This window comes from Cibotium barometz, chromosome 54, assembly GCF_041138505.1.
Source record: "Cibotium barometz isolate CiBa-2024 chromosome 54, ASM4113850v1, whole genome shotgun sequence".
NCBI lineage: Eukaryota > Viridiplantae > Streptophyta > Polypodiopsida > Cyatheales > Cibotiaceae > Cibotium > Cibotium barometz.
In genome coordinates this window covers 29,391,144-29,415,961 of record NC_141099.1, presented here as the reverse complement: position 1 = coordinate 29,415,961, position 24,818 = coordinate 29,391,144, and the positions used below count along the sequence as shown (strand labels likewise).

Sequence of the window (24,818 nt, the reverse complement as noted above, 5' to 3'; positions counted from 1 at the left end):
ACTCCCAATCCACCACCAAATGGGATGTTTAGACACTCAATCTTCTTTCGACTTCCATATATTGGTGTGACATGAAGATCAATCATCTCTTAGATCCCATACAATTGGTAAAAGAGATACAAAGGGTGCAAGGGATGACTTACAAAACATTGGACGCCTTCAAAGTGCATGGCCAATTGAAAGTGAGAGTGGCAAAATAGTCCTACCAAAGGCACCATGGGTATTAACCAAGAGAGAGCACAATAAGGTGAAAAGTGCGATCGTTTCTTTTCGTATACCAACGGGAGTAATGCATTCATTAAAGGGTGCCTTCACAAAGACCAAAAAGAAAGGAGGGGAAAAATTATATGGCCTCAAGACACATGATTGGCACAAGATATTACAGGTATATAAATATTCACTTATTCATTTTCTCTTTGTGGTACATGATTTGTAAGCTCATATACTAACTTCCATTTTTTTATATGCATAGTTTATTCTTCCAATTGCTATAGTTAGTTGTGGAGAAAAGAAGGTGAGAGAGACTATTTGTTCTACATCGGTACCCCTTTAGGGGCGATCACATGCTATTTACAAAATGGGAAGCTTGGTGGAGGTATGAATCTTCTCTTCAATTCACTAATTTATATTGCTTATTTGGAATTCTCATGCGCTCACAAGTTATCTACTGGTAAATAGTACACATAATTGCTATGTATGTAGGTACATATCCTTAAAGGAGATAGATCCTACATCCATTGAGATGGCTCGTCTCAATGCTATTAAGGATATGTAGGTACATATCCTTAAAGGAGATAGATCCTACATCCATTGAGATGGCTCATCTCAATGCTATTAAGGTAGTGTGTATGATTGAGGACAGCTTTCCTAGAACAATTCTCACTAGCCAATTACATCTTGTGGTGCATTTGGTTGATAAACTGGCGTTGTGTGGTGTTGTTCATGTTCGATGGATGTTTTTTCTTTGAAAGGTTCATGAAAATCTTAAAGGACTTTATGAGACAAAGAGCAAGGCCAGAAACAAGCATGGCAGAGGGATGGTTGATGCAAGAGTCTCTTGTTGTATATCTCAAAACATCTATCTCGCATAGATCCTTCTATGCCACGATTGTGGAGCAATGAGGAGGATGAGCAACTAATCACTAATGTGCCTCAGGGAAAAGGAAGGCAACAAAGACTAAATGAAGCATTACGCCACAAGGTGAATACACTCTGCATTCTAAATAGTCCCATCATGGAGAGAAGTGGATTGGGAGATACAAGGATGCAATCAATAGACAAAAGGATGAGAGAAGAGCTTTCAAAAGAGCAAATAGATGCTTGCCATTGCTGCCTAGCTTGGAACCTCTACTAAATGTGATCAATATAGAATGGCTTCGTATAGTAATATCGATGGCATCGCAAAATGGAGAGATGATCACAAGAGAAGAGCATGAGTATGCAAGAGGATGTGACCCTCGAGTAAGTACATTCTTTATCTCTATCTCACGTATATACCTTGCTTAATGCACTATACTAAATGTCATGCTTTTGTTTAATGTTAGTACAAACTATATAATGCAATATAGTTTGAGGGAAGGCACTTTTACACAAAGCATGTGGATTCTAAAAGAAACACATTTGATTGTGGTGTGATAGCAACTTTTGAGCAAGAAAGTCGAGCCAGTAGACATGATACCAATGAGGACCTACTTGAATGTATAAACATTAACCTAGGGAGTGGTCAAGAAATATGTCAAGATATCTTATATAAGAATATGTCTAACGCTTGTTTCCATTGTGGTTCACAAGGACATTTGTAGAAGTGTCCTATGAAATTTTTCCCTAGATCACTCCAACCCCCAGCCCTCCTTCTGATCCTGTGACTCCTCAAGAGAATGCGTTCAAGGCAATGGTCAGAAAGGAAAGAAACAACCCTAAAACTTACCCTAAAACCCTTAATAGGTTTACTGCACTTCTGGTGGATGCCTAGGAACCACTATAGAATACTCCTTCAGGTTCTCCCTCAAGATACAATTCTGGGAGCTCAGACTATGAGAAGTATGTTCCTCACTCTCAAGACCCTCTGGAAGAAGAATTAGATAAAATGGATCTCCAAAATGAGGAAACTGTTAAGGAGTTCCCCCCTAGTAAATGTTCACAATGCTTCATCTCTAGGGTATAGTGGTCTCAAGCTGATGAAGAATCTTTCCCTAATAAGGACCAAAAGACTCTGAGTCTAGGGAAAAAGGAGAAGGGCAAAGGTAAGAAGAAGATTACTAAATGAAGATCTTATCCTATCATGTGAAAGGGATGTGTAAGATTCCTCCCTCCAGCTTTTGAGGTGTGCAGGTGCAAGAACCTCCCCTTCTGATCTTATAATTATTCCCCTCTCTGAAATAAAAGAAAGATCCTGTTTTGCCCTAGAGAGAGAAAATGTCTAGAGATATTTTCTCTAGACATTTTCTCTCTCTAGGGCAAAACAGGGTAAAACAGAAATTCAAAAAGAACTTTCCAATGTGCAATTGGAATTAATTAAAAATAGGTAAAAAGGACCTTAGCCTAAGGGCAGATTTTTAGAAATTTTTGGATTATAGTCCAATTAAGGTTCCTATGGACCAATAAGATTAATCCAAACGTAGGGAGGAGATAAATTGAAGAATAAAAGAAAAACCCCCCAAAAATGAGTAAATGCTCACATAAGATGAAGAGTGGATTAAGGACCAAAGAAAACAATTAAAAAATTAAATTTTTGACACCTCAGTGTGGGGATCTCCCCTCATGAAGTAAGCGCCATTTTTTTCATCATTACCCCAATTTTAAATCAATAAAATGAGATATTTCATCTCTCCTCTCTCCTATTTCAAAACTAGATCCAAAAAGTGAACTGACCCAAAAATGGTTACAAATTGACCAAACTGATCTGAAAAATTCTAGAATCAGTTTGCTTGGTTAGAGGCTCACTTTTCCTATAAATAAAAGCCTCCCCCTTTGTAAAAGCTTAATGGTGTTTATGCACTGTTACTCTGCTCCTGTCGTCCTGAGCCATTTACATTGAATTTTTTAATAATTCAATTGTTTTTGGCCTAATCCTCTCCAAAGAGAATTGGTGGCCACTCTTGCTTCAAACAAGAGTAGAACCCTCAATCCCTCAAGCCAAAGGAGAGCTTACAAGCTCTATGTAAGTTAATTTTCTTACTTGTTTAATTTTAAATCTATGGTTTTCTTGATTTTCATGTTTTACAGTTGATTGAATTAAATTCAAATGCTATGCCTTTGAGGAAAAGGCCACCCCCTTCTCTTCTTTACATTCCAGCCTTTCTTAATCCTAGAAAGATAACTAAGGGATTAATTAAACTCTTCTTATTGTTTAATCTCTTGAATTTAGAAAATTGTGTAGATTAGAGTTCTATGAATCTAATTTGGGTTAATTTAATTTAAAAATAGAATGATAAAAATGAGAAATGGTCAGCCATACAAAGGAGGTTGTGGCAAAATTTTCCAGAATTTTGTGGAAAAGAAAGTTGTTTTTATGTTATTCCAAAAGAGTAATTCCCACCATTTTTGCATCTAAAAGAAATATTCTAATTACTCCATGTACATATTCACCTATGAATATGCATGGATATCACTGATATTAATTATTAAATTTGATTTTTATGTATAGAAAGATGCATAAAGGAATTATTTTTATTTCAAAAGTGTTATTCTCATTAAATTTGATTTTTATGCATAGAAATATGCATAAAGGAATTATTTTTATTTCAAAAGTGTTATTCTCATTAAATTTGATTTTTATGCATAGAAAGTTGCATAAAGGAATTATTTTTATTTCAAAAGTGTTATTCTCATTAAATTTGATTTCTATGCTTAGAAAGATGCATAAAGGAATTATTTTTATTTCAAATATGGTGGTTGTTGAGGACCAATCATTTTGCCTGCCATAGATAGTTGGAAATTTATCCATTTAATTAATTTCGCTTCCAAATTTTCTTTGACCATATCCCACCTTTGATGTATGGCAACCCTGAAACCCATAGGGATCCCCAACAATCTAAAAATATTCCCTTATATGATAAAATTTCCTTATAGCCTTTCTGGATCAACCAATCCGGAGGAGGGAAGATTAGGGTAGGTTTTAATACCTATTTTGGTTTGGTTGAGTATAGAATCTGAGGCCATGCAAAAGGAGCACTCCCATAATGCTTTTATGGACCTCATTCTTGATAAGACCATTTGTGTCATTAGCAAATTGTGAAGACAAAGTTGGCCCTACCCATTAGGTAGATCCCTTGTATCTGGCCTGATTGTATCTTATCAACTAGTCCAAACCGTCGGTTGCTATGGCAAAAAGCGGAGGAGCAAGAGGACATCCTTGCCTTATGGATCTATTTAGCACAAAGGGCTCACAGATGAGACCATTCACACAAAGGGCTCACAGATGAGACCATTCACACATACTCTTGCCCTGCCATTGCCAAACAAAGTTGCCACAAAATGTATAAATTTTTGCCATAGGCCCATATTTTTGAGTGACATCAATATAAAATCCCATTCCAATCTGTAAGCTTTGTCGAAGTTAAAGGAAAAATAATCTTGCATAGATTTTTCTACATATTCTATTTATTCCCATAAAGCAATAATAGCATCCAATATGAGTCTTCCCCCCTGACAAACCCTTTCTGTTCCGTCTCTGATCCAATTGTTACGATGGCAGCCTGAAGGAAAGAGCTTGCAAAGATTTTATATGCATAGCAGAGCATGGTGATAGGTCTCTAGTTAGTCAGTTGGTCCTGCTCTCCTTTTTTGTGAATCAACTTGATCACTCCTTCATTTAATGGCATGCTTCCTACCTAGAGGCAACACAACACACACACACACACACACACTATACAACACAACACAACACACACACACACACACGTGTGCCACCACTTCCAGAGTGAGGGATCTGAAAGGCTGAGATAAGTTTCCAATTGCTAGGCCAGGCTGGGGGGACCACCTTGGTTCTAGTTACAATGATCCTTTTCATGCACTCAGTTCTTTGAGAAGAACAAGAGGGTAGGGGGCTAAATATTCTGGCAAAGAGATGATGCACAACCTCCAGATTGTCCAACTGAGAAGTAGCCAAAGATCCTTCAGCCTTTTTGAGCAAGGGGATAGCATCCTTAGCCTTCTTTTTCTTGAGTAAATCAAACATATCTTTGGAAGGTCTGTAATTTTCCCTGCCCACTAGTCTCTAAAAAATAGCTTTAAGTAGCCGGCTACACCTAATGTCCTCCTTTCTTCTTAGGTTTTCCTTCAACTTGGTTAATGTTGCAGCTTGTGGCCAGAGTTGTCCCCCCTGAGTTCACTCTACTTTCTAGCTCCTAGAGTCTTTGGTATTTAACGTTTCTCCTCTTTTGCCTAATTTGACACCTACTTCTTGATAAGCACTAAGAAGAATTGGGTCTCCTTAACTACTAAAGACCATTGTCTTGCAGGGTAGCCTCCTTCTGGAATCCAACTAGGCACTCCCAACTCCTCCTTTTTCTGCCCTACATGGTCGTACCCAGGCCTTGAAATTTGTCGGAGGCATGTTCCACCATGTTGAAATCACTAGTTACTACTATTAGAGACCCTTTGAAGACATCAAAGACATTCCCATAAAGCGGGTCTAGCAAAGGTTGGGCCTGGACATATAATGAGACTAGCATCATAGGATCCTCACCTCCCAAGGTAACTACTACGACCTATTTGTTGCACTGGTGGTTGCACACCACTTGGGTAATGTTAGAGACAATATCTTCTTTGATTCCCAAAGCACATCCAACACTGCCACTTGGGTGCTAAGAAAAAAACCAAGTATGTCCGTTGGAAATAACCTTAAGCCTTCTCAACAACTCATGACCATTGATTTTCACTTCTTGTGATTTTCACTTCTTGGAGACATATCACCTCAAGAGAAAGAATAAGATCTTTAAGCCAAGATTTGATAATGGCAGCTCTATTAGGGTCTGTCATGTTGATTCATCCTGAAAGATCCCTGTCCCCACCGCGCAACGAATCCTGGGTAGCAGCGGAAGTAGCACTTCTTGCGTGGGGCAGGGTCCTTCACTCGGGGCCTCGCTCACCATGAATATCCGGACAAGAGACTAATCCCTCGGTTCTTCCAAAACCGAACCCGGAAAAACTTCCCTCGCCCGAAAAGCAAGGGCGATTCCTCCATGATATTTTTACTCTAACGTAGTCAACAACCTTAACTAACTGAACTGATCAGATCGAGCCCGTAATAAGTATCATAGTCAGATCAAGGAAAAGACTTGCACTTTGGATCATAGAGACCAACGCTTTTTTCCTCATTGAGAGACACATCCGTTGATTCTTTTCCATAGAACAATTTTTATCCGGGATTTACTTCATCTATCGTACTATAAAAGGATTAAGTCTCATTTTAGGGATCCATCAGTCCAGTCTAACCCCATCCAATCCCGTGGGTTAGCCAACCAACCACTATAGTGATGGGATCCATTTAAGAATTTGGTTAGGTTTTGTCCCAGGTACCAGGGAAAAGAGTTCCCAGGCCCCCTAACCGGATATTCATGCAAACTTAAAACTAGTCACACCACTTACACACCCAATATGAAATTGCCTTTTTCACAGATTCAGCTGTCTTTAAAACAATCTTTTGATGAAACTATAGTATTACTGATCATAATCTTCCAAAATTATCCGGTTGAATCCTAATTTTCCATTTTTCCTTCATCGGTGTACCTATGGCATCATTGGCAACCAGAACGCTCACCACCTGTCCACTCAGGGGTCTTTTCGATAGTTCCTAGCTCATAGTACCAGGCAATATATTCACTTACAAAAATCAAAATGGAATCTCCGTTGAAGATCAGCAAGATCAACCAACATATCCATATAAAGGAGCCATGGACTCATCTGTTTTGAGGACCAGCAAGGTCAATCAACCAAATCCATGCCTGAATTCAGAAAACAACTCTTACTCCTTGTTCCAATATCTTCCACGACATACGTGTGGGTATCTTTGGCGGCAGCACCGTATGGTCAGCACCCTCTAGGATCCTTCGCAGGTCACCTTGCGCTTCACTCATAGGCTGCTTTCTTAGTCCCTCATCCACCGTACCGGACGCTCACCATTTAAATCGAACCGAGGCTAGTCAAGACCTCGGTCAACCTTGCTACGCGAGACGTCCTCCGTTGACTCTTCGTCAGCTATTGAAACTTTATCAGATAGGTCTCCACGACCTCATTCACAAGACGGTCAAAATGCTTCCCCAGCATTTTTGACATAAAACAGTCATTTAAAAACAGGTCATAAATACAATTTCTATAATGAACTCTCGTCTTTCCACATTGTTCCACATCAATCCTCATTTATTTCATATGTATTCCCATTCTCATCACATCATTTTCCATCTCATCACATCTGTTCTCATTTATCCGCATCAGATCTCATCCACTCGCATCTACCCATATCCACATATCACATCATATTCATTCACATCACATATCACATCTATCCCAATTTACATCACATCTCATTCATTCACATCCCGATTCACATGACATCACATCTCATTCATTCACATCCCGATTCACATGACATCACATCTCATTCATTCACATCCCGATTCACATCACATCACATCTATTCACGTCCATCACATTCATTTACATCACATCACATCACATCACATTCATTCATATCCACCACATTCATTCTCATAACCATCCCATCACATACATTCTATCCACATTATATGACATCACTTCTATCCACATTATATCTCATTCATACACATATCTCATTGATCCACATCCATCCAATCGTTCACACGTACGACTACTCACATCTATCCATACATTCATATCTATCACTTCACATCCACATATATTCATGTCACATCACATCTCTTTACATCACATCACATTCTTTCACATACACATCCACATCCATTCTTCACATACACATTCACATCCATTCTTCACATACACATCTACATCCATTCTTCATATCCACATCCACATCCATTCTTCACATCCCATATTATTCATTTACATCCCGATTCCCATGACATCACATCTCATTCATTCATATCCCGTTTCACATCACTTTACATCTCATCCATTCATTCATTCACATCTATCCTGATTCATATGTCATCACATCTCATTCATTCACATCACATTGCATCTCATCCATTCATTCACATCTATCTGATTCACATCGTATCTCATCACATCTATTCACATCACATATCATCACATCTATTCACATCACATCTCATTTCTATGCAGTTTTCAGTTTGATTTTCTTTTGAATACAAGGAGTATTTCTTGAATCAGTATCCCCAAAACTTCTTGATCGGAATTCTGAATTTCATACCAGAATTCCTCGAATTCTATAACCTCGATCCATAGATCAATTTGAAGGGTCTCAAACTTAGTTTCAGATTTGGCGGGAGTTTTGAGTGTATTTTTCTAAACTGGTCACTCCTTCTTTCCTCGAAACTGATGAAAGAGTTTGGTCTTGGTCATAGTCTGATTCAAGATTCGAGTCGGATAAGATTTTTCCTGAACTATCTTTCTCGAAAAGGTTTGATAATTCAGTTACTATTTTATTGAATTTCTTTCGTTGAATATTCACTTAACTGATTTCTAAATTAGTTACGAATTCCAATGAGGAATAGATTAATCATTTATCTGAATATTTCGATCTCGATAGATTCCCTGAATTCTCTTTTTACAATCCGTGTGAATATAAAACGATAGAAATTTCTCTCTTAGAGTATTTAATTATTCATTTATCAAATACTCATAGAATTTAAACATAGAGTAACACTTTTGAAATAAAAATAGATCCTTTATGCATCTTTCTATGCATAAAAATCAATTTTTAATGAGAATAACAAGGAGGGATTTGTGGGAGCGTGGCCTTTGCTCTTTACTTCAAGGCCCCCCCTGGAGCTATTTCTCTTATGTACAATGGATTAAGGATAAGCCTATTCTCCCTATCCCCCAATTAACAGAAAACCCCCCATCCATGTTAAACTAAACAGCAGATGGAACCTTCTTCTAGATACGAAACAATGGTACTTTAAGTTTAGACAACTCTGGCAAAAGGAAGTTGAACCCAAAAAGTCATGTCTCCTTTGGTTGATCCATCATAAATCAATATGGACCAATGGCATAGCTCACTCAATTGGCATAGGCACTACTATTTTCCCAAGATGTAAATCCGGAATGGAGGATATAGTCCACCTATTTTTATCTCGTCCTTGTAATAAAAAAAACAATAAAGTTGGTACAGGAGTGCCTAATCCCTGTTCCCAAAAGAGATCTCAACTGAAAACAGGTCATATTAGGGCATTGCTCTTCCTCCAGATGGAACATCATAAGGGCTGAGCTTATACGAAAGATGTGGTTGCAAAGGAATGCTATGGTCTTCAATAACGAGCTTCCCAACTCACACTCGGGTTTGAGATCCAACATTGGTTGCGCAGGCTACGGCTATCTCCAGGTTGGGTAAGGAAAAGATAGAGAAGACCTGGAGGGCATATCAACAAGGTGCCCACTGGTCCATTACAGTAGAAGATTACGAGAGCTGAACTTCAACACCTCAAAGAGGTGGAAACCCCAGATATTCAAATCCAATGCTTGGATCTCTTTGAGATATTTCTATTAATACAATTCTCTGCCAAAATTTTAAAAAAAAATAAGGCCTAAATTAATCAATTGATTTCTCTTGTCTACACATCACAATTTCGTACTCTGCATGTAGTAGAGATGACTCCGATAGAGATTTAAATTTGAAACTTTATTTATATTTGTTTTGTGGACTACGAGCAAACAGTTGCCTTTATAGCTCAGTGGTAGAGCGTCAGTCTTGTAAACTGAAGGTCCAGAGTTCGATCCTCTGTGGAGGCATTTTTCCTGTTTTCGTGTCGTTATTTTCTCGTGAGAGTATTAATTATTCCTATCTTGCCCTCCACCTAACTACGAACCTAGCTTGTGAGGTGAGTCGCAAAGAAAGCATGCATTTTTGTTCACACACAGAGCAAACAGACATTAATCAAAAGATAAACTGAAGGTCCAGAGTTCAGGCAGTTTTTCTTTTTTTCTCGTTATTCTTTTGAATTCGTTGATAAATGGTTACATCATATAACCTACCTTGTAACTAAGGGCCTAGCTTGTGAAGTGAGTTGCCTGTTGTTGAAGATGAACTTCCACCCTTTTCATAGATAGTGATTTCGTTGATAAATTGTTACATTATATAACCTACCTTGTAACTAAGGGCCTAGCCTGTGAGGTGAGTTGCCTCTTGTTGAAAAGAAAACATGCATTTTGATCCATGCCACGTTTGAACAGGAGATTATTAACCTCCAAAAAAAAAACCATACCCAAACACAACAACAACAAACAGACATTAATCAAAAGATGAACTTCAAAGGTGTCCATGAATTGCCAAGAAAAGGATGCGTTTCAAAGGTGCTCATGTATTGCCAATATTTTTTAAAACCAAATTAAATTTGGAACATAATTTTGGTGCAAAATGAACCCAGTGGCTAATAAAGAAACATATCTTCGGTACACTGTAGGGCAGGGAAGCAATTATTGGACAGCCCCTATTTTGAACTCAATGCCCACCCCAACTTTAAAGACATCTAAGCAGTCTGCATGTAGATCCACAATAACAGAACTTCAAGAGCTTCAAAATCTAACTAACACATCAAGGTAAGACTACTGTATATCTGTATCATAAAATACAAAATGTCACACCAACTTGAAGAGCCACACGGCCAAAGCCGATAGATTCACATCACAGGCCTCTTGTAGCCAATCCTTTCAAGCCATCTGGAGCTATAGCTTGAGGCACCTTCTGAAAGATGATGACCAAATCAACAGTGAAAGCTGAAGCTAATGAATGAGAGACTGACTCCACCCACAAAAGGGAAGTCTAGTATACATACATACAAACCAACAAGACTCCTCTGAGAGCAAGTCTCTGGACCGCATTATTGGCCACAACCAAGCTTTTGGGAGGCTCATGGAGACAGCTGATGTCAACCTTACCAAGAGCCTGCTTAATGATGCCTATGAATTGTCCATCGTGCATCCCACTTTATACCACATCCCATCAACTTTGACCTCAAAACTGTTGCATGCAGTTTACCCTTCAGCTGTATGATTACAAACCCTCCTAAGAAGGCTCAAACACATACATTGCAACAAACCAGTTGCACTTACAGGTACCTCTAAAGAGCATCTCCCTTAAAAACTGCAAAATATATCAGTATTGAAGAAGTCAACGGTGGCGATCAGCATGCATGTCTGCCCCTCCTCTGCCATGCCGTTGCTCTCTGAAAAGGCGTAGGAGGGCTGAAGCCTGAAATACAGCAAGAGGGTTATGCTGACCATTAGAAAAGCCAAAAAGCAACATTAAGCTATTAAAACCAGTAAAAAACTTTAGCCCAAAAGACAGAAAAGGACCTTTTCTTTTGCCCTGGCTGTTCCCGACTTTGTCAGTGCAACTAGAGGAGGAATAACCCCTTCTTGCAGAACCTTTGCTCGGAACCTATTGCTATTCGTACATAAATGAAGAAGCGCTGCTGCTGCATTCTCTTTGCCACGCTGTGATCCCAATTCCACCACTTCCACCAAGGCAGGAATCCCCTCTTCTTCACCAATAGAGAACCTCCCCTCTTGGATGGTGGCAAGGTTGGAAAGAACTGCAACGGCCTTGTCTACCATCCCCGCAGCAGGGTCAGACATCAATATCACCAGTGGTTTGACAGCATTGGCCCGCACAATCCTCACCTTGTTTTCATGAAGTATCGAGAGATTGAATAACGCAGTGGCTGCATCCTTCTTGCCTCGTGGCGTACCATGCATGAGAAGATCCACTAGTGGAGCAATGGCACCAGACTGACCAATAGTCAATTTGTTATCATCCATGACTGACAAACTGAAGAGTGTTGCAGCAGCATTCTCCCTAGCCTCAGAGGTACCCACGTTGAGAACGTGGACTAAAGAATCAATTGCATTAGCTGCAGCAATCATAGACTTATTATTATCATTGATTGACAGGTTCAGCAAAGATGTTACAGCATTCTCTTGTATGTGAGAATCTGCAGAATGCAGCAATGAAACTAGAGGTGCAATGGCTCCAGAGTTAGCAATGATAATCCTGTTCTCCACATTATACTTGGCAAGGAACCTCAGTTCTGTAGCAGCATTCCTCTGAGCATCTCTTGAAGATGATTGAAGGTCCACCACCAAGGCCTGCACTCTTAATTGCACATTGTTTTCATCATCCCCTACCATGTCAGCATCTGATGGCACAATTCTAGGCATCCCTGAGCCACCATTACCAGTCCGCCTCCCCCTTGAGACAGAACCATGATCAGCTATGTTTACACCTGATCCATACTCTTCGCTACGTGATGGGACACTTGCAGATGCAACAGTCGACATATCCAACTCCCCTGATACATCACTAACATAAGGAGAGGAGTCATTCGGCAAGCTTAACGTGTTCTCAATATTATTGGTTGTCAGAGCATCATCAAGACTAGATCCAAAACTTGAAGTAGAAGCATTTCGGCTGTGACTATCTGTACCATCCAGAAAATTTTCCCCCTCTCGAAAAAGTGTTGCTGGTGGGCAGTGTATATCTGAATCCCCAACAGCAGCAGCTCTAGAATTCCCATGCAAAAAGCCCCTATTTTCATTAGGACCCCCTATCGCAGATCTGGTCTCTCTCCTACTCAAATCAAAATCTTCACGACTTCGAATCCGTATGGTTCGTACTGATCTTACAGTAGGCCTGCTCCCAGTAGACAGTTGCTGCACACTCTCTCTGTGATTCACATTGCTGTTTATGGATGGAAGAAGCTGAGATGAAGTCGTCTGTGGCTTTTCTGGTTCAGGAAGAGAGACACCATTTGCTTCACACCAGGTTGTGATCAATGCCTTCACAGTGTAGTTAGGAATAAGGTTCAAGTGGCTCAAGGTCTGTCTACTTTTGGGACAAGTAGTATTGCCTTGATCCAGCCACTGCTGAATGTATGTTCTTTCATAAGTCTGTCCAGATGCAACAATTACCGGGTCTGACATCAGCTCTAGAGAGAGAGGGCACCGGAAATCCGCAGGGATAGGAATCCCTCCCTTTTGTGCCTGCACTTGCTTCTGCTCTGCCAAATCATCTCCCATCTGTGTCAGCAAAATGATCAACAGGTTGAGCAACTCCTCTTCACCTTTATCTTTATTCAAGTGAGCTTTATTCTTTTCCTTCTCCAGCAAAGACACTTCCCTTAGAATCTCCTGGTTGGACTTCAAATCGAGCTTTCCTGCAAGATACACAAGCATTCCATGGCTCATCTTTACCCCTCTTTTGATCTCTGTCAAAACACTTCCAAGCTCTTCTGAGAGGCCTTCTTCCAAAACAACTATATGGTAATCTGCTGTCTGAAGACAGTTAGCACACTGCTCGACCTACAACAACCAAGGGGAAAAAAAGAGTAAAAATTTTAAAACAATGCTGATTCTTGAAAAACAAATGGCAAGTAGAACTGTGATCTCTGACCATAATTTCCACCGTTTGCTAAAGATGGTAAAACTCATACTTGCTCTTGAGTGTGATCTGATAAGTGAAGAGTCTTCAATGGCAAAGACCTCACAAGGCACAGCAATTCCAATGATAGTTCTTGAAAACTCTTCAAAACTTGCTGCGTCTGTAACACCTGACACCAAATTACAACCTTTTAGACGTCTGGAAGATTACAAAATGATAAGCAACTGCTCGCTCACATAACATCTGCAGCCAGATTTGTACCATGTTCACATGTGGCCAGGCCAATGCCCCATGTGAAAGGGTCAGTCATCTTGTGTCACATGGACGGAAACCAGTTTTGTGCCACCCGTGTGTGATCAGTATTGTGCCATATGGGCGGGAGCTTGTTTGCTGCCACCCGTGTATGACTAGGATTGTATCTTACCCATGGGACTGTCACTCCATGGTAGGACTGATATTTGTGCCGAGCTTTGTGTATGGGATTGTCACCCCATAGAAAAGCCCATGCCAAGATTTGTGTTTTGCCTATGGGATTATCACTCCATGGGGAGACCAGGACTTCACATTTCTGTCGCGCCAGTTTTTTGCCCGTCAAGAATATCTTGTACAAGTTTCATGAAAGGGAGATTTCGTCCATTACATGTGCACATGCATTCATGTTTGCATGCACAAACTTGTTTTCGTGTGTTTGCCTGCTATGACGTGCCAGTACACTGGAGGGGGACGCCCCCAGTGTATTGTGGGTGTGTTGTCTGCTGACAAGTTGATGTGGCGTGTGAACAAGTGGTAAGTATTGCCTTTTTGGTCCTTTTCAAATGTCAAATCTATTAAGTAGTCACTAGTGTAAACCTTAATCTTTATAAGGTGGGGTGTTCACAATGCACACATATTTAAAATATGGACTGGACACCTTTTTAGTGTGGGTGCCCTAAGAGTTAACCTTTGATTAAGGCCTAATCATACTTAAAATTAAGGATTGCATGGGAAGAAATCCTCCCCACACGTGGATGGTAAGTGGGGGGTGGTTGATGGAAAGTAGGCGCCTCCTCCAATCCGCCTGGCTACTGCCCTGAACCCGTCTCCTCCAACTTGCCTAGCTGCTGTTGCAACAGTACCCGCCTTCTCACACCTGATTGGTTGCATCTGTACCTGCCTGCAGTTTAGTACCTGCCTGTTGCCCAGTATCCGCCTACAGTTTAGTACCCGCCTGCTAATCTGTATCTGTTGCAGTACTGTACCCGCATATGTGCTACAGTTTTGTACCTGGCTGCAGCTGTACCCGACTACTGTACCTGCTGGCTGCCACAATTGTACCTTGTACCTGTTGGCTGCCACCTCTATTCCTGCTGGCTGCCACATCTGTACCTACTGCTATCTTTATCAAGTACTTGTTTTTATATTTCAAATTCAGATAATATTAAATTTAAATGTTGTTTTTACAAGTCTTGTGTAGGCAAGTATCACCCCCAATTGCCTTCACCATGGAAGGCCACTCGGATGGTGATCTTTTCCCGTGAATACCCTGATCGTGCCTTCACATTCAGAGGAGCCAGTGAAGGTCATTGGGGTATAAGGAAAACTGTGAGCAAAGCTTACTTGAGAGTACCAGGTATCACTCCCTCTGCGGTGTTTCACCCTGCCAGGCGTTAGTACGGGCGTGCCTCTTGGTGCACGGTCCCGGAAGACGAGTGAGGGGCGGGTGTTCACCCAGAGAAGGTGGGAGATTGCCTCTGATTTGGTCTACTCCGACAACCGATTCTTCATCGACAAAAATCTTATTGTTTTTCAGTTGTATTCACTCCATGTTATGGAGAAATCTGGCCTTGGGACCCGTGAACACTTGTACATATAAATACTCCAAGAAATACAAACTGTATTGAGGGGGAGGGAAGGGCGGCCCTTTCCGGCCCTAGTGATGGTGTCAAGTGTTCTTTGTCATTTCCAGTTTTAATGTTGCGAGTATTGTCCATTGTTTGTATTAGTTAAGTGATCTAAAAATGTGTGTTTTATCTTCCGATTTGTAGGCGTCCTGTAGGGAGCGGTTACATTGGTGTCAGAGCACGATCGTCTCTCTTTCTCAAGAGGAGACACGGTGTTTTGAGATTGGAAGCAAACATAGACACTTGACTCAATGGACAGCCAAGGCAACCCTTTGGAAGTGCCAAATCCAAGAGGTCAATCAAGTCTCTCGTGATTCGGATGCATTGCATGGAAGGCACACTTGAGAGAGTTTATGACAGTGCTTTGATGGGACAGCCATCTCGTGGTAAAGAGCCTATGCATGAGGATGAGCCCAATGCATTGAGGGCTGAATTGGAGCAAATGAAGAAGCTTTTGAAACCGACCTTCAGAAATTTGACGGGCGGTGAAACAAACACTCGCACACAAAACACTTCATCACCCATGGGGACCTCAAAAAGGAAACAAACAGGGGGAGCTAGAGTGCTCCTGCAATTAGTACAAGGACACCGATTGGCCCCAAAACGCAGTGGCGTCCCTTGCGGTATTTCTTTAATTGATCAAATTCGAGTACAAAGTACAACTTGTAGAATCCTCTACCAATAGGATCCCTTATAGTTTCACCCAGGACTTCCAAAAAAGAACTCTCGTTATTACATCACAACATACCATAGAGAAGGCACACCTGTACAACACCTCCCTGCTTGAAAATCTTCTCCATCTCTACCATGGATCCCTCAAACCCTTTCCCAAGCAGCAGTAGAGCTTTACCAAACCATATGTCCTTTCCTATAGTCACAGCTTGCATGTAACCTCAGGAAAACTATAACCTGTTCACATGAATCCAAAGACATGTTTTCCACATGAAACCAAAGACCTGTATCCGATAACCCAAAGACCTGTATCCCATAAACCATAGGCCTGTTTCCTCGAAACTAAAGTCCTGTTTCCTCTCGAAAACCAATGTCTTGTTTCCATGACAGATCTACCATCCAAGCACGGTTGCCAAACCCCAGAGAGAGAAAGATAGAGGACGTGTCAAGCAATCCCTGAATACACATAAGTCCAAGATGGAGAGGAACAGTACATCTCTTCAAAGGACATCATCCCTTGCATCTTAGCTTGATCCTCTGTGTCCCAATCTCTTCAACAGAGCCTGCAATTCATGATGAGAGAGAGAGAAAGAAAGAAGGAAAGAAAGAAAGACCTGTATCCGATAACCCAAAGACCTGTATCCCATAAACCATAGGCCTGTTTCCTCGAAACCAAAGTCCTGTTTCCTCTCGAAAACCAATGTCTTGTTTCCTTGACAGATCTACCATCCAAGCACGGTTGCCAAAAGCCACAGAGAGAAAGATAGAGGACGTGTCAAGCAATCCCTGAATACACATAAGTCCAAGATGGAGAGGAAAAGTACATCTCTTCAAAGGACATCATCCCGTGCATCTTAGCTTGATCCTCTGTGTCCCAATCTCTTCAACAGAGCCTGCAATTCATGAGAGAGAGAGAGAGAGAGAGAGAGAGAGAGAGAGAAAGCCTATCTCTATTCTCCTGCACCAAAAAGGTTTCGGGAATAAGGCCACCACCACCTGCACCCCATGGTTTGTAAACAACAACACTATCATACAACATCAGCAGGAGCATCAACAGCAATCCTGTGCGGCTGTATAACCCACACAAAGCTGCCACAAAAATAGTCGAGATCAATAGTGCCTCCTCCAACAACCCATGCGCGCCTACGAGCGCCCACTGATGTACATACATACATGCGAGCATGCGCCCACATGAGAGAGAGAACCTGCAGCCGAGAGCAACATGGAGGTGCGCACAACAGCAGACCACATGTGCGCTTCCTATCCTGCAGTCGCCGGCCTACCCCTGCTGTCCTACGTAGCCACACAGTCCTGCCTGCCGGATTGCGAGAGAGAGAGAGAAAGGAAGCGAGCGCTGTCCAGCCTTGTGCTTTTCTGTAGCCCGCCAGTCCCCTTCCAAGGGAGAGATGGAAGGAAGTGTATTCAGCCCGGTGCTTCCTGCAGCCCATCCCGCCTGCACTGCTGCTCTGAAGTTGCCTATGCTGATCTGTCCCATAGGTCGGATTCGGCCTCCCGTGGACGTTAATATAACTTTCTTTCTTTCTTTCTTTCTTGCCTTGCCACTTGCTGTGCCTTGGTTGCCGTGTTCCAATGACCATGCCATCCATGGAGAAGAAGCACCACACGCGACACGCCACCACAATGACGACCCACCTCGAATTCTGCCAACCTTCGCTTTATAAACTTGGATGCGATTCGCTTTCTCAAAAAAGCCAAAAGCAGATAGCAAAAACGCATGCCTTTAAATATAATAATATTATTTTATCATCAAAGGTTTTAAAACCTTATAAACTTTAAAATCCCCTTTTTGTCTCTTTCACACTTGGGCTGGCCACATATGGGTTTCTTTTTCATATCCAAATGGATGCCATTCACACTGTCCATCCCATGCCCGTGCCCACCTGCTTGTTGTCCAGAGAAAAACACAGGGTCATAACATACCCCCCTTGAAAAAAAGCAAGCGTCCTCGATTGCACTCAATAACACAGTAAGGCATCTTATGAGCAAAGATTCCCCATATGACAAAAGCAATGCCCCTCCAGTGCATCTAGGTGATGAAACAATCATCTCGGACAATAAGGCCACACCGTCACGTCATAGTGACAAACAACTCTTGCTTGTTCCTTCAGAACCTGCAGCAAAAGTCCAAAACCAAGTGGAAACACGTAACCTGTGTTAGCCAAAAACAAAACCATGCATCATTCTACATATGACAAACATATGCATGACACATATATGCATTCGCAAACAATATGCTCCTCAAAATGCTCTACCTACTCCAATATAACAGTCTCAGGGTTGCTCTCAAGCCTTATGCCCATGGACATCCACGACTGAAGGTACAACATGAGCATATGAAAGCACTCAATGCATCTAAACTATACATCCACGAAGTACTTCCCACATATGTCTCATGGGTATCCCACAGGAGTCACACCCAGTGGTGCATCCATGCACATAATAAAGTACTTGATGTATCATCCCAATATACATGCATCACACGACACAATCTAGAGTATTACCCAATGTACTCTCAATGGTACCAGGATCCAATGGCACCAGAATACAATAATACCTCAAAAAGTGTATGCATACACGCACAAATAGAGTTCGATCCATATATCCATGAACCAAACCAACTCTAGGATTGCTCGCAAGACTTATGCCCTTCATAGAGTCTTGAAGTGTTAGCTCCTCAGGTTGCCATAGACTTTGAGCTCAACCAAACCATGCCATTCCAAAGGAGACCAACTCCACAAATAGCATCATCTCAATATCCAAGTGACCAATCCTGTGGTCAAGAACAGCCAGAACCATATGACAAAGATCAATGTCCCAATCTTCCTCAGTCATACCTTAGTTCCAAAGGCAAAAACCATTCATAGTTGCAGTTATAGTTCATGGTGCGGCCGACTATGACCCATACCCAACTTTACCATCTCATGTGACTAGTACACAATATCATAGAAGTCCCATAAGCAGATGTACTGTCAGCCTAAGTACCTTCGGGTGAATACAAAAATGTCACCAAGCGACTCCTAGATAACAACTAAGCCTGTCTGTAACAAGGGAGCGGAGGTGCTACCCCCCTCATGAGCATCAGGCAATGCTTCAGACCCCAGCTCTGCTGAACCTGAATGAGCCATAGCAAGAGTCGGCTCCAACTCAAAGGCATCAAGACAAAGCTGCAATACCTGAGGTGAATCTGCTAAGTCACCCTCCTCCATCCACTTCGCATCCATCGGTGAATAGTTCTTGAACTTCACAAGATAGCGACGGGAAACTTTACCTCGTACCTTTTTTTCCTTGTGTGCCAGTATCTGCTCGGGAATAAGAACCTCATCAAGTTCCTCCGCTTCTGTCTGAGCCTCATCTGATACATCCACAGGCACCCAAAACCTGCTTGCACTCTACCCAAGTGGTAAGCACAAGTCCCCAATGACGCATACTAGATCACCACTACTAAACATAGAAAGAAGCTGCCTTCCGAACCCATGAAGCCTCTGTGAAGATACCACTGGCGACAAAATGTCGAAAGCCATAGCCTTTAACCCATGTTTTGCACCATAACACTTCAATAACTGCTTCTTGTTCCTGGCTGACTACTTCCTGTCCTTGGTGTCTTTTCTCCTGAGCTTCATCTTTAGCTTTTGCTCTTCACCTCATATAGGCAAAGACACACAATCCTGCACTGTCTCCTACACTTCCTTTTCACTTTCCACAAGTTGAAGCTTTTGATGTGACAACCACGGACTCACCTCCTTGAGAGAGTAGACGATATCCCAACAATGGAACCATGAAACCGGCCTTCAGAAATTTGACGGGCGGTGAAACAAACACTCGCACACAAAAATCTTCATCACCCATAGGGACCTCGAAAAGGAAACAAACAGGGGGAGCTAGAGTGCTCCTGCAATTAGTACAAGGACACCGATTGGCCCCAAAACGCAGGGGCGTCCCTTGCGGTATTTCTTTAATTGATCAAATTCGAGTACAAAGTACAACTTGTAGAATCCTCTACCAATAGGATCCCTTATAGTTTCAACCAGGACTTCCAAAAGAGAACTCTCGTTATTATAGCACAACATACCATAGAGAAGGCACACCTGTACAATATTATAGCACAACATACCATAGAGAAGGCACACCTGTACAACACCTCCCTGCTTGAAAAGATCTTCTCCATCTCTACCATGGATCCCTCAAACCCTTTCCCAAACAACAGTAGGGCTGTATCAAACCATATGTCCTTTCCTCTAGTCACAGCTTGCATGTAACCTCAAGAAAATTATAACCTATTCACATGAATCCAAAGACATGTTTTCCACATGAAACCAAAGACCTGTATCCGATAAACCTGTGTGGGAGAAACCAGGAATTAGGGTTAGAGTTCATGTGGGAGACATACACAGAGAAACAAGGGGGAGAGAGAGAGAGTTGTGGGGATAAGTCAACTCATGATAATGAGTGTGTGACTCCCCTATCACACATGTATATTGCACTAGTACACATAGTGCACTTAGTACATTAAAAGTACTAAGTGTACTATGTACTTAACTTATGGGCTTGTACACACTATAAGGGTGGGCATTATGCCTTTACCCCAACAACCTCCCACTTAAAGGCAAAGTGCCCTTAAATGAAGGAAAAGAAAAATCAGCATGTACATGATAATATACAAGGCCATATCAAGGCTGAAACTGGCCTCATCCAATGCCCATCAAGTGTCTGCAATGAGCAAACCGCTCCGGAGGCAAACTCTTTGTCAACAGATCAGCCGGGTTGTCATCCGTATGAATCTTAACAAGCTGAATTTGCTTGTTCTCTATCACCTCTCTGATGAAGTGATACTTCACATCCACATGTTTCGTCTTTGCATGAAAGACAGGGTTCTTTGCCAACTGGATGGCACTCTGACTGTCACAATGCAACAATGGAATATCCCCTGTATAACCCAAATCAACCACTAACCGAGATAGCCATAATGCCTCCTTGCAAGCCTCTGTGGCTGCAATATACTCGACCTCTGTAGTAGATAAGGCTGTGCACTTCTGCATCCTAGATATCCATGACACAGTACCTCCTGTGAATGTAAACACATAACCGGTAGTAGACTTCCGGTTATCTGGATGACCGGCATAATCCGAATCCGTATAACCATGCACTAATGCATCCTGTTTGCCAAAACATATGCACATATCCTGTGTGCCCTTCAGGTATCTCATGACACCTTTCACTGCTTCCCAATGCTTCTTGCCAGGGTTGGCCATGTATCTAGAAACCACTCCCACTGCAAATGCAATGTCCGGCCTAGTAGCAACCATGGCATACATGAGACTGCCACAAGCTGAAGCATACGGAATCTTGGCCATATCAGCCCTATCACTATCTGACTGTGGGCTGTCCATAGCACTGAGTTTCACATATGGAGGCAAAGGAGTACTAGTCTTCTTCCCCCCGTCCATATTGAACCTCTGCAAGACTTTGCCAATGTATTCCTTCTGAGACAAATACAACACACGCTGATTTCTGTCCCAATCAAATTTATGATACCATTCCATTGGTGCCTGTTTGAGCCCATAAAGACTCTTTTTCAGCTTGCATACAAGCTTCTCCTTTCCACTCACTCAATAACCCTCTGGCTGTTGCATATATATCTCCTCATGGAGATCACCGTGAAGAAAAGCAGTCTTCACATCCATCTGAATCAAGTCCAGATCATCATGCGCAACCAAAGCTAACACAGCTCTAAGTGTGGTCATTTTGACCACTGGAGAGAAGATTTCATCAAAGTCCACACCATATTCTTGCTTGAAGCCCTTAGCCACTAACCTGGCTTTGTATCTTGGCTTTGCATCTGGTGCAACTTTGAGCCTGTATACCCACTTGCATGGCAAAACCTTCTTGCCTGCAGGCAAATGCACCAACTTCCAAGTTCCATTTTTATGCAGAGAATCCATCTCTGACTTCATGGCACGCTCCCATAGAGCCTTGTCTGCCCTCTATAAAGCCTCCTTGTAACATGAGGGCTCCCCACAGTCAGTGAGCATCAAGTAGTCAACCCCTGGAACAAGCCTGTCAGGGGCTCTGGAGGGTCTTGTGGACCTCCGTACCCAATGACCATCATTTGCAGGTTGCTGTCCAGCCTGCATATCACCCATTGGTGGCTCCTGTTCCATGCCATAAGGCTGAAAAATCATGCCCGGTATTTCTTCTAACTGTGGTATATCCATAGGGATATCTTCTGCCATCTCTGGCTGTCCATTTGGACCATTTTCAGCACCATTTAAGGGCTGGTTTTGCTGCTGTAATGGCTGATTTACAGCCCTTGGTTGTTGTCCATGATGTCCATCATCATCAAAGATGACTCTGCCAGGCTCCTGTTGCCTTGCAGGCTCCTTATACATGCATGTTTCATCAAAAATGACATCATTGCTGCGTATAATCTTTCTATTCACAGGATCCCAAAGTCTATACCCCATTTCACCTCTGTCACCATATCCTAGGAATATGCATTTGTGAGACTTAGGATCAAGTTTGGTGCGCATTTCCCTGCGTATGTGCACGTACTCAACGCAACCAAACACTCTCAAGTGCTTGTATGACGGAGGCTTCCCTGTCCATACTTCCTCTGGCACTTTCCCACCAAGCCTCGTGTTAGGTGACCTGTTTATAAGGTGAACGGCTGTCATAACAGCTTCAGCCCAAAAACCATGAGGTAACGCAGCATGTGACAACATAGAACGGACCTTCTCCTGAATGGTCCTGTTCATCCTCTCTGCTGTCCCGTTTTGTGGAGGATCATAAGGAGTAGAGAGCTCCCTCTTGATGCCTTTAGCATCACAAAAGTCCTGAAACTGTTTGGACATATACTCTCCACCATTGTCGGAACGCAAAGCCTTCAGTGTTTTGCCAGTTTGATTCTCAACAAGAGCAACAAACTTCTCAAACATTGAGAATGTATCACTCTTCAAACGAAGAGGATAAACCCACACCTTGCGTGTGGCATCATCTATAAAAGACACAAAGTATTTTGCCCCTCCCAAAGAAAGCTGAGGCATCTCACATACATCTGTATGCACAAGCTCTAACTGAGCATCTTTCTGTCCAAGAGCTTTCTTGTGGGGGCACTGCAGTTGCCTGCCATATATACAATGCTCACAAAACTGAAAACTTGAAAACTTTAGAGAAGGCAAGTAACCCAAACGAGACAATTGCTCCATTCCTTTGACACTCATGTGTCCCAACCGGCTATGCCACATAGAGATTTCCGGCAGCTCGGTTGCATTTACATTAGCATGGTGACAAACACCTGCATGCATGAAATAAAGAGTGTCCACCTTAGAGCCTCTGGCAACAACCAGTGAGCCCTTACTAATTTTCCACTTTCCACGACCAAATGTGGTAACATAATCAGCATCATCAAGCTGTCCAGTAGAAAGCAGATTCTTCTTGATCTCAGGCACATGCCTGACATCATGGAGCATAAGCTGTGAGCCATCTGAAAATACAAGCCTCACATCACCTCTGCCAAGAATCTTGCATGCATGGTTATCACCCAAATAAACCACTCCTTCATTGCCAATAGTATACCTGACAAACAAGTCTCTGCAACCTGTGACATGAAAGGAGGCACCTGAATCAATGATCCATGAGTGCATACCATGACCACCTGTAAGAAGTGAATGGGCATCAAGTGAAGACGTAAATAGGACCTCATCCTCACTGCCACCTGCATGTGACACATTGATTTCTTCAATCTTGACTCCACTTTTGCCCTTTGGCTTTACATCTTTGGCTTCATCTTTCTCTTTGTCTTTGCCTTTTCCCTTTTCCTTTTGATCATTTTTCCATTTGTAGCATTGCTTTTTAATGTGTCCCTTCTTGCCACAATAATGGCATTCCAAGTCCTTTTTGGAGCGAGACTTGCTCCTTCCCCGTTCTTGGCTTTTACCCCTTTGCTGGGATCTCCCACGTGCATTCATTGCATTGGACTTTCCAACAGAGTTGTTTTTCCTGTTCATCTCTTCTTGAAGAAGAGCACCCTCAACATCTGCATATGACAGCATAGCATGCGAATTGCTAGTGGCTGTCCTGAATGTGTCCCAACTCTCTGGCAAAGTGCATAACAGAAAAGTGGCTTTGAACTCATCGTCCATTGCCAACTTTTGATTAATGACCTGGCTGACAATACCATTAAACTCATTTAGATGGGCTGTCATAGACGCCCCTTCCTTCATCTGAAGACCTATGAGTTTCTTCAACCAATACACTTTGCTTGAGGCACTTTGTTGGGCATACAAGTCCTGCAATCTCTGCCACATTCCCCAAGCTGTCTTCTCTTCACGAATGCTAAAAAGTAATGAGTCTGACACAGACAACATGATAGTAGATCTTGCCAGCTCATCCATATCTTCCCACTCTTCAGTAGTAAGAGAAGCAAATATCATAATTATGCGAGCCTTCAAGCTTCTTGATGTGAAGCAATGAAGAGCTCTCACCTGTGGTTGCCATAGCAATATGCAACCTGTCAATGCCTGACTCCCTGCAAAATGTGCAAACACTGCACCAAAAGCACACAAAGTGCTCACAGTTGTTCTCCCAAGCTTTATCTCCCACTGCGGAAGCAAGAATGCAACTTTTCTCCCACTTTATGTGATGAAATCACCAAAATCTGGTTGCTGCAAATTTTGGACAGCACCTTA

The 24,818-nt window shown here is 42.2% G+C and overlaps 1 protein-coding gene and 1 non-coding gene across 3 annotated transcripts in view; one reads left to right on the top strand and one right to left on the bottom strand.

Annotated features, from left to right (window-relative positions):
* The first annotated feature begins 9,843 nt into the window (after positions 1 to 9,843).
* TRNAT-UGU (transfer RNA threonine (anticodon UGU)) lies at positions 9,844 to 9,915 on the top strand. The gene has a single exon. It is a non-coding gene; the product is annotated as a tRNA-Thr (tRNA).
* An 802-nt stretch (positions 9,916 to 10,717) lies between these two features.
* The window catches only part of LOC147608020 (U-box domain-containing protein 4-like), a 31,738-nt gene continuing 17,637 nt past the window's right edge, over positions 10,718 to 24,818 (bottom strand). The window contains exons 3-6 of one of the 2 annotated variants that reach the window (XR_015264647.1): positions 13,614 to 13,730; positions 11,479 to 13,482; positions 11,242 to 11,374; positions 10,718 to 11,143 (exon numbers count right to left, since the gene is read on the bottom strand). Coding sequence is in view for 1 of the 2 variants with exons in the window: in XM_086790192.1 (XP_086646318.1) it covers positions 11,294 to 11,374; positions 11,479 to 13,482; positions 13,614 to 13,730 (2,202 nt within the window). In the remaining variant the exon portion in view is untranslated. Of the gene's footprint in view, positions 11,375 to 11,478; positions 13,483 to 13,613; positions 13,731 to 24,818 lie in introns of both variants that reach the window. The other variant, XM_086790192.1, reaches the window with a different exon arrangement.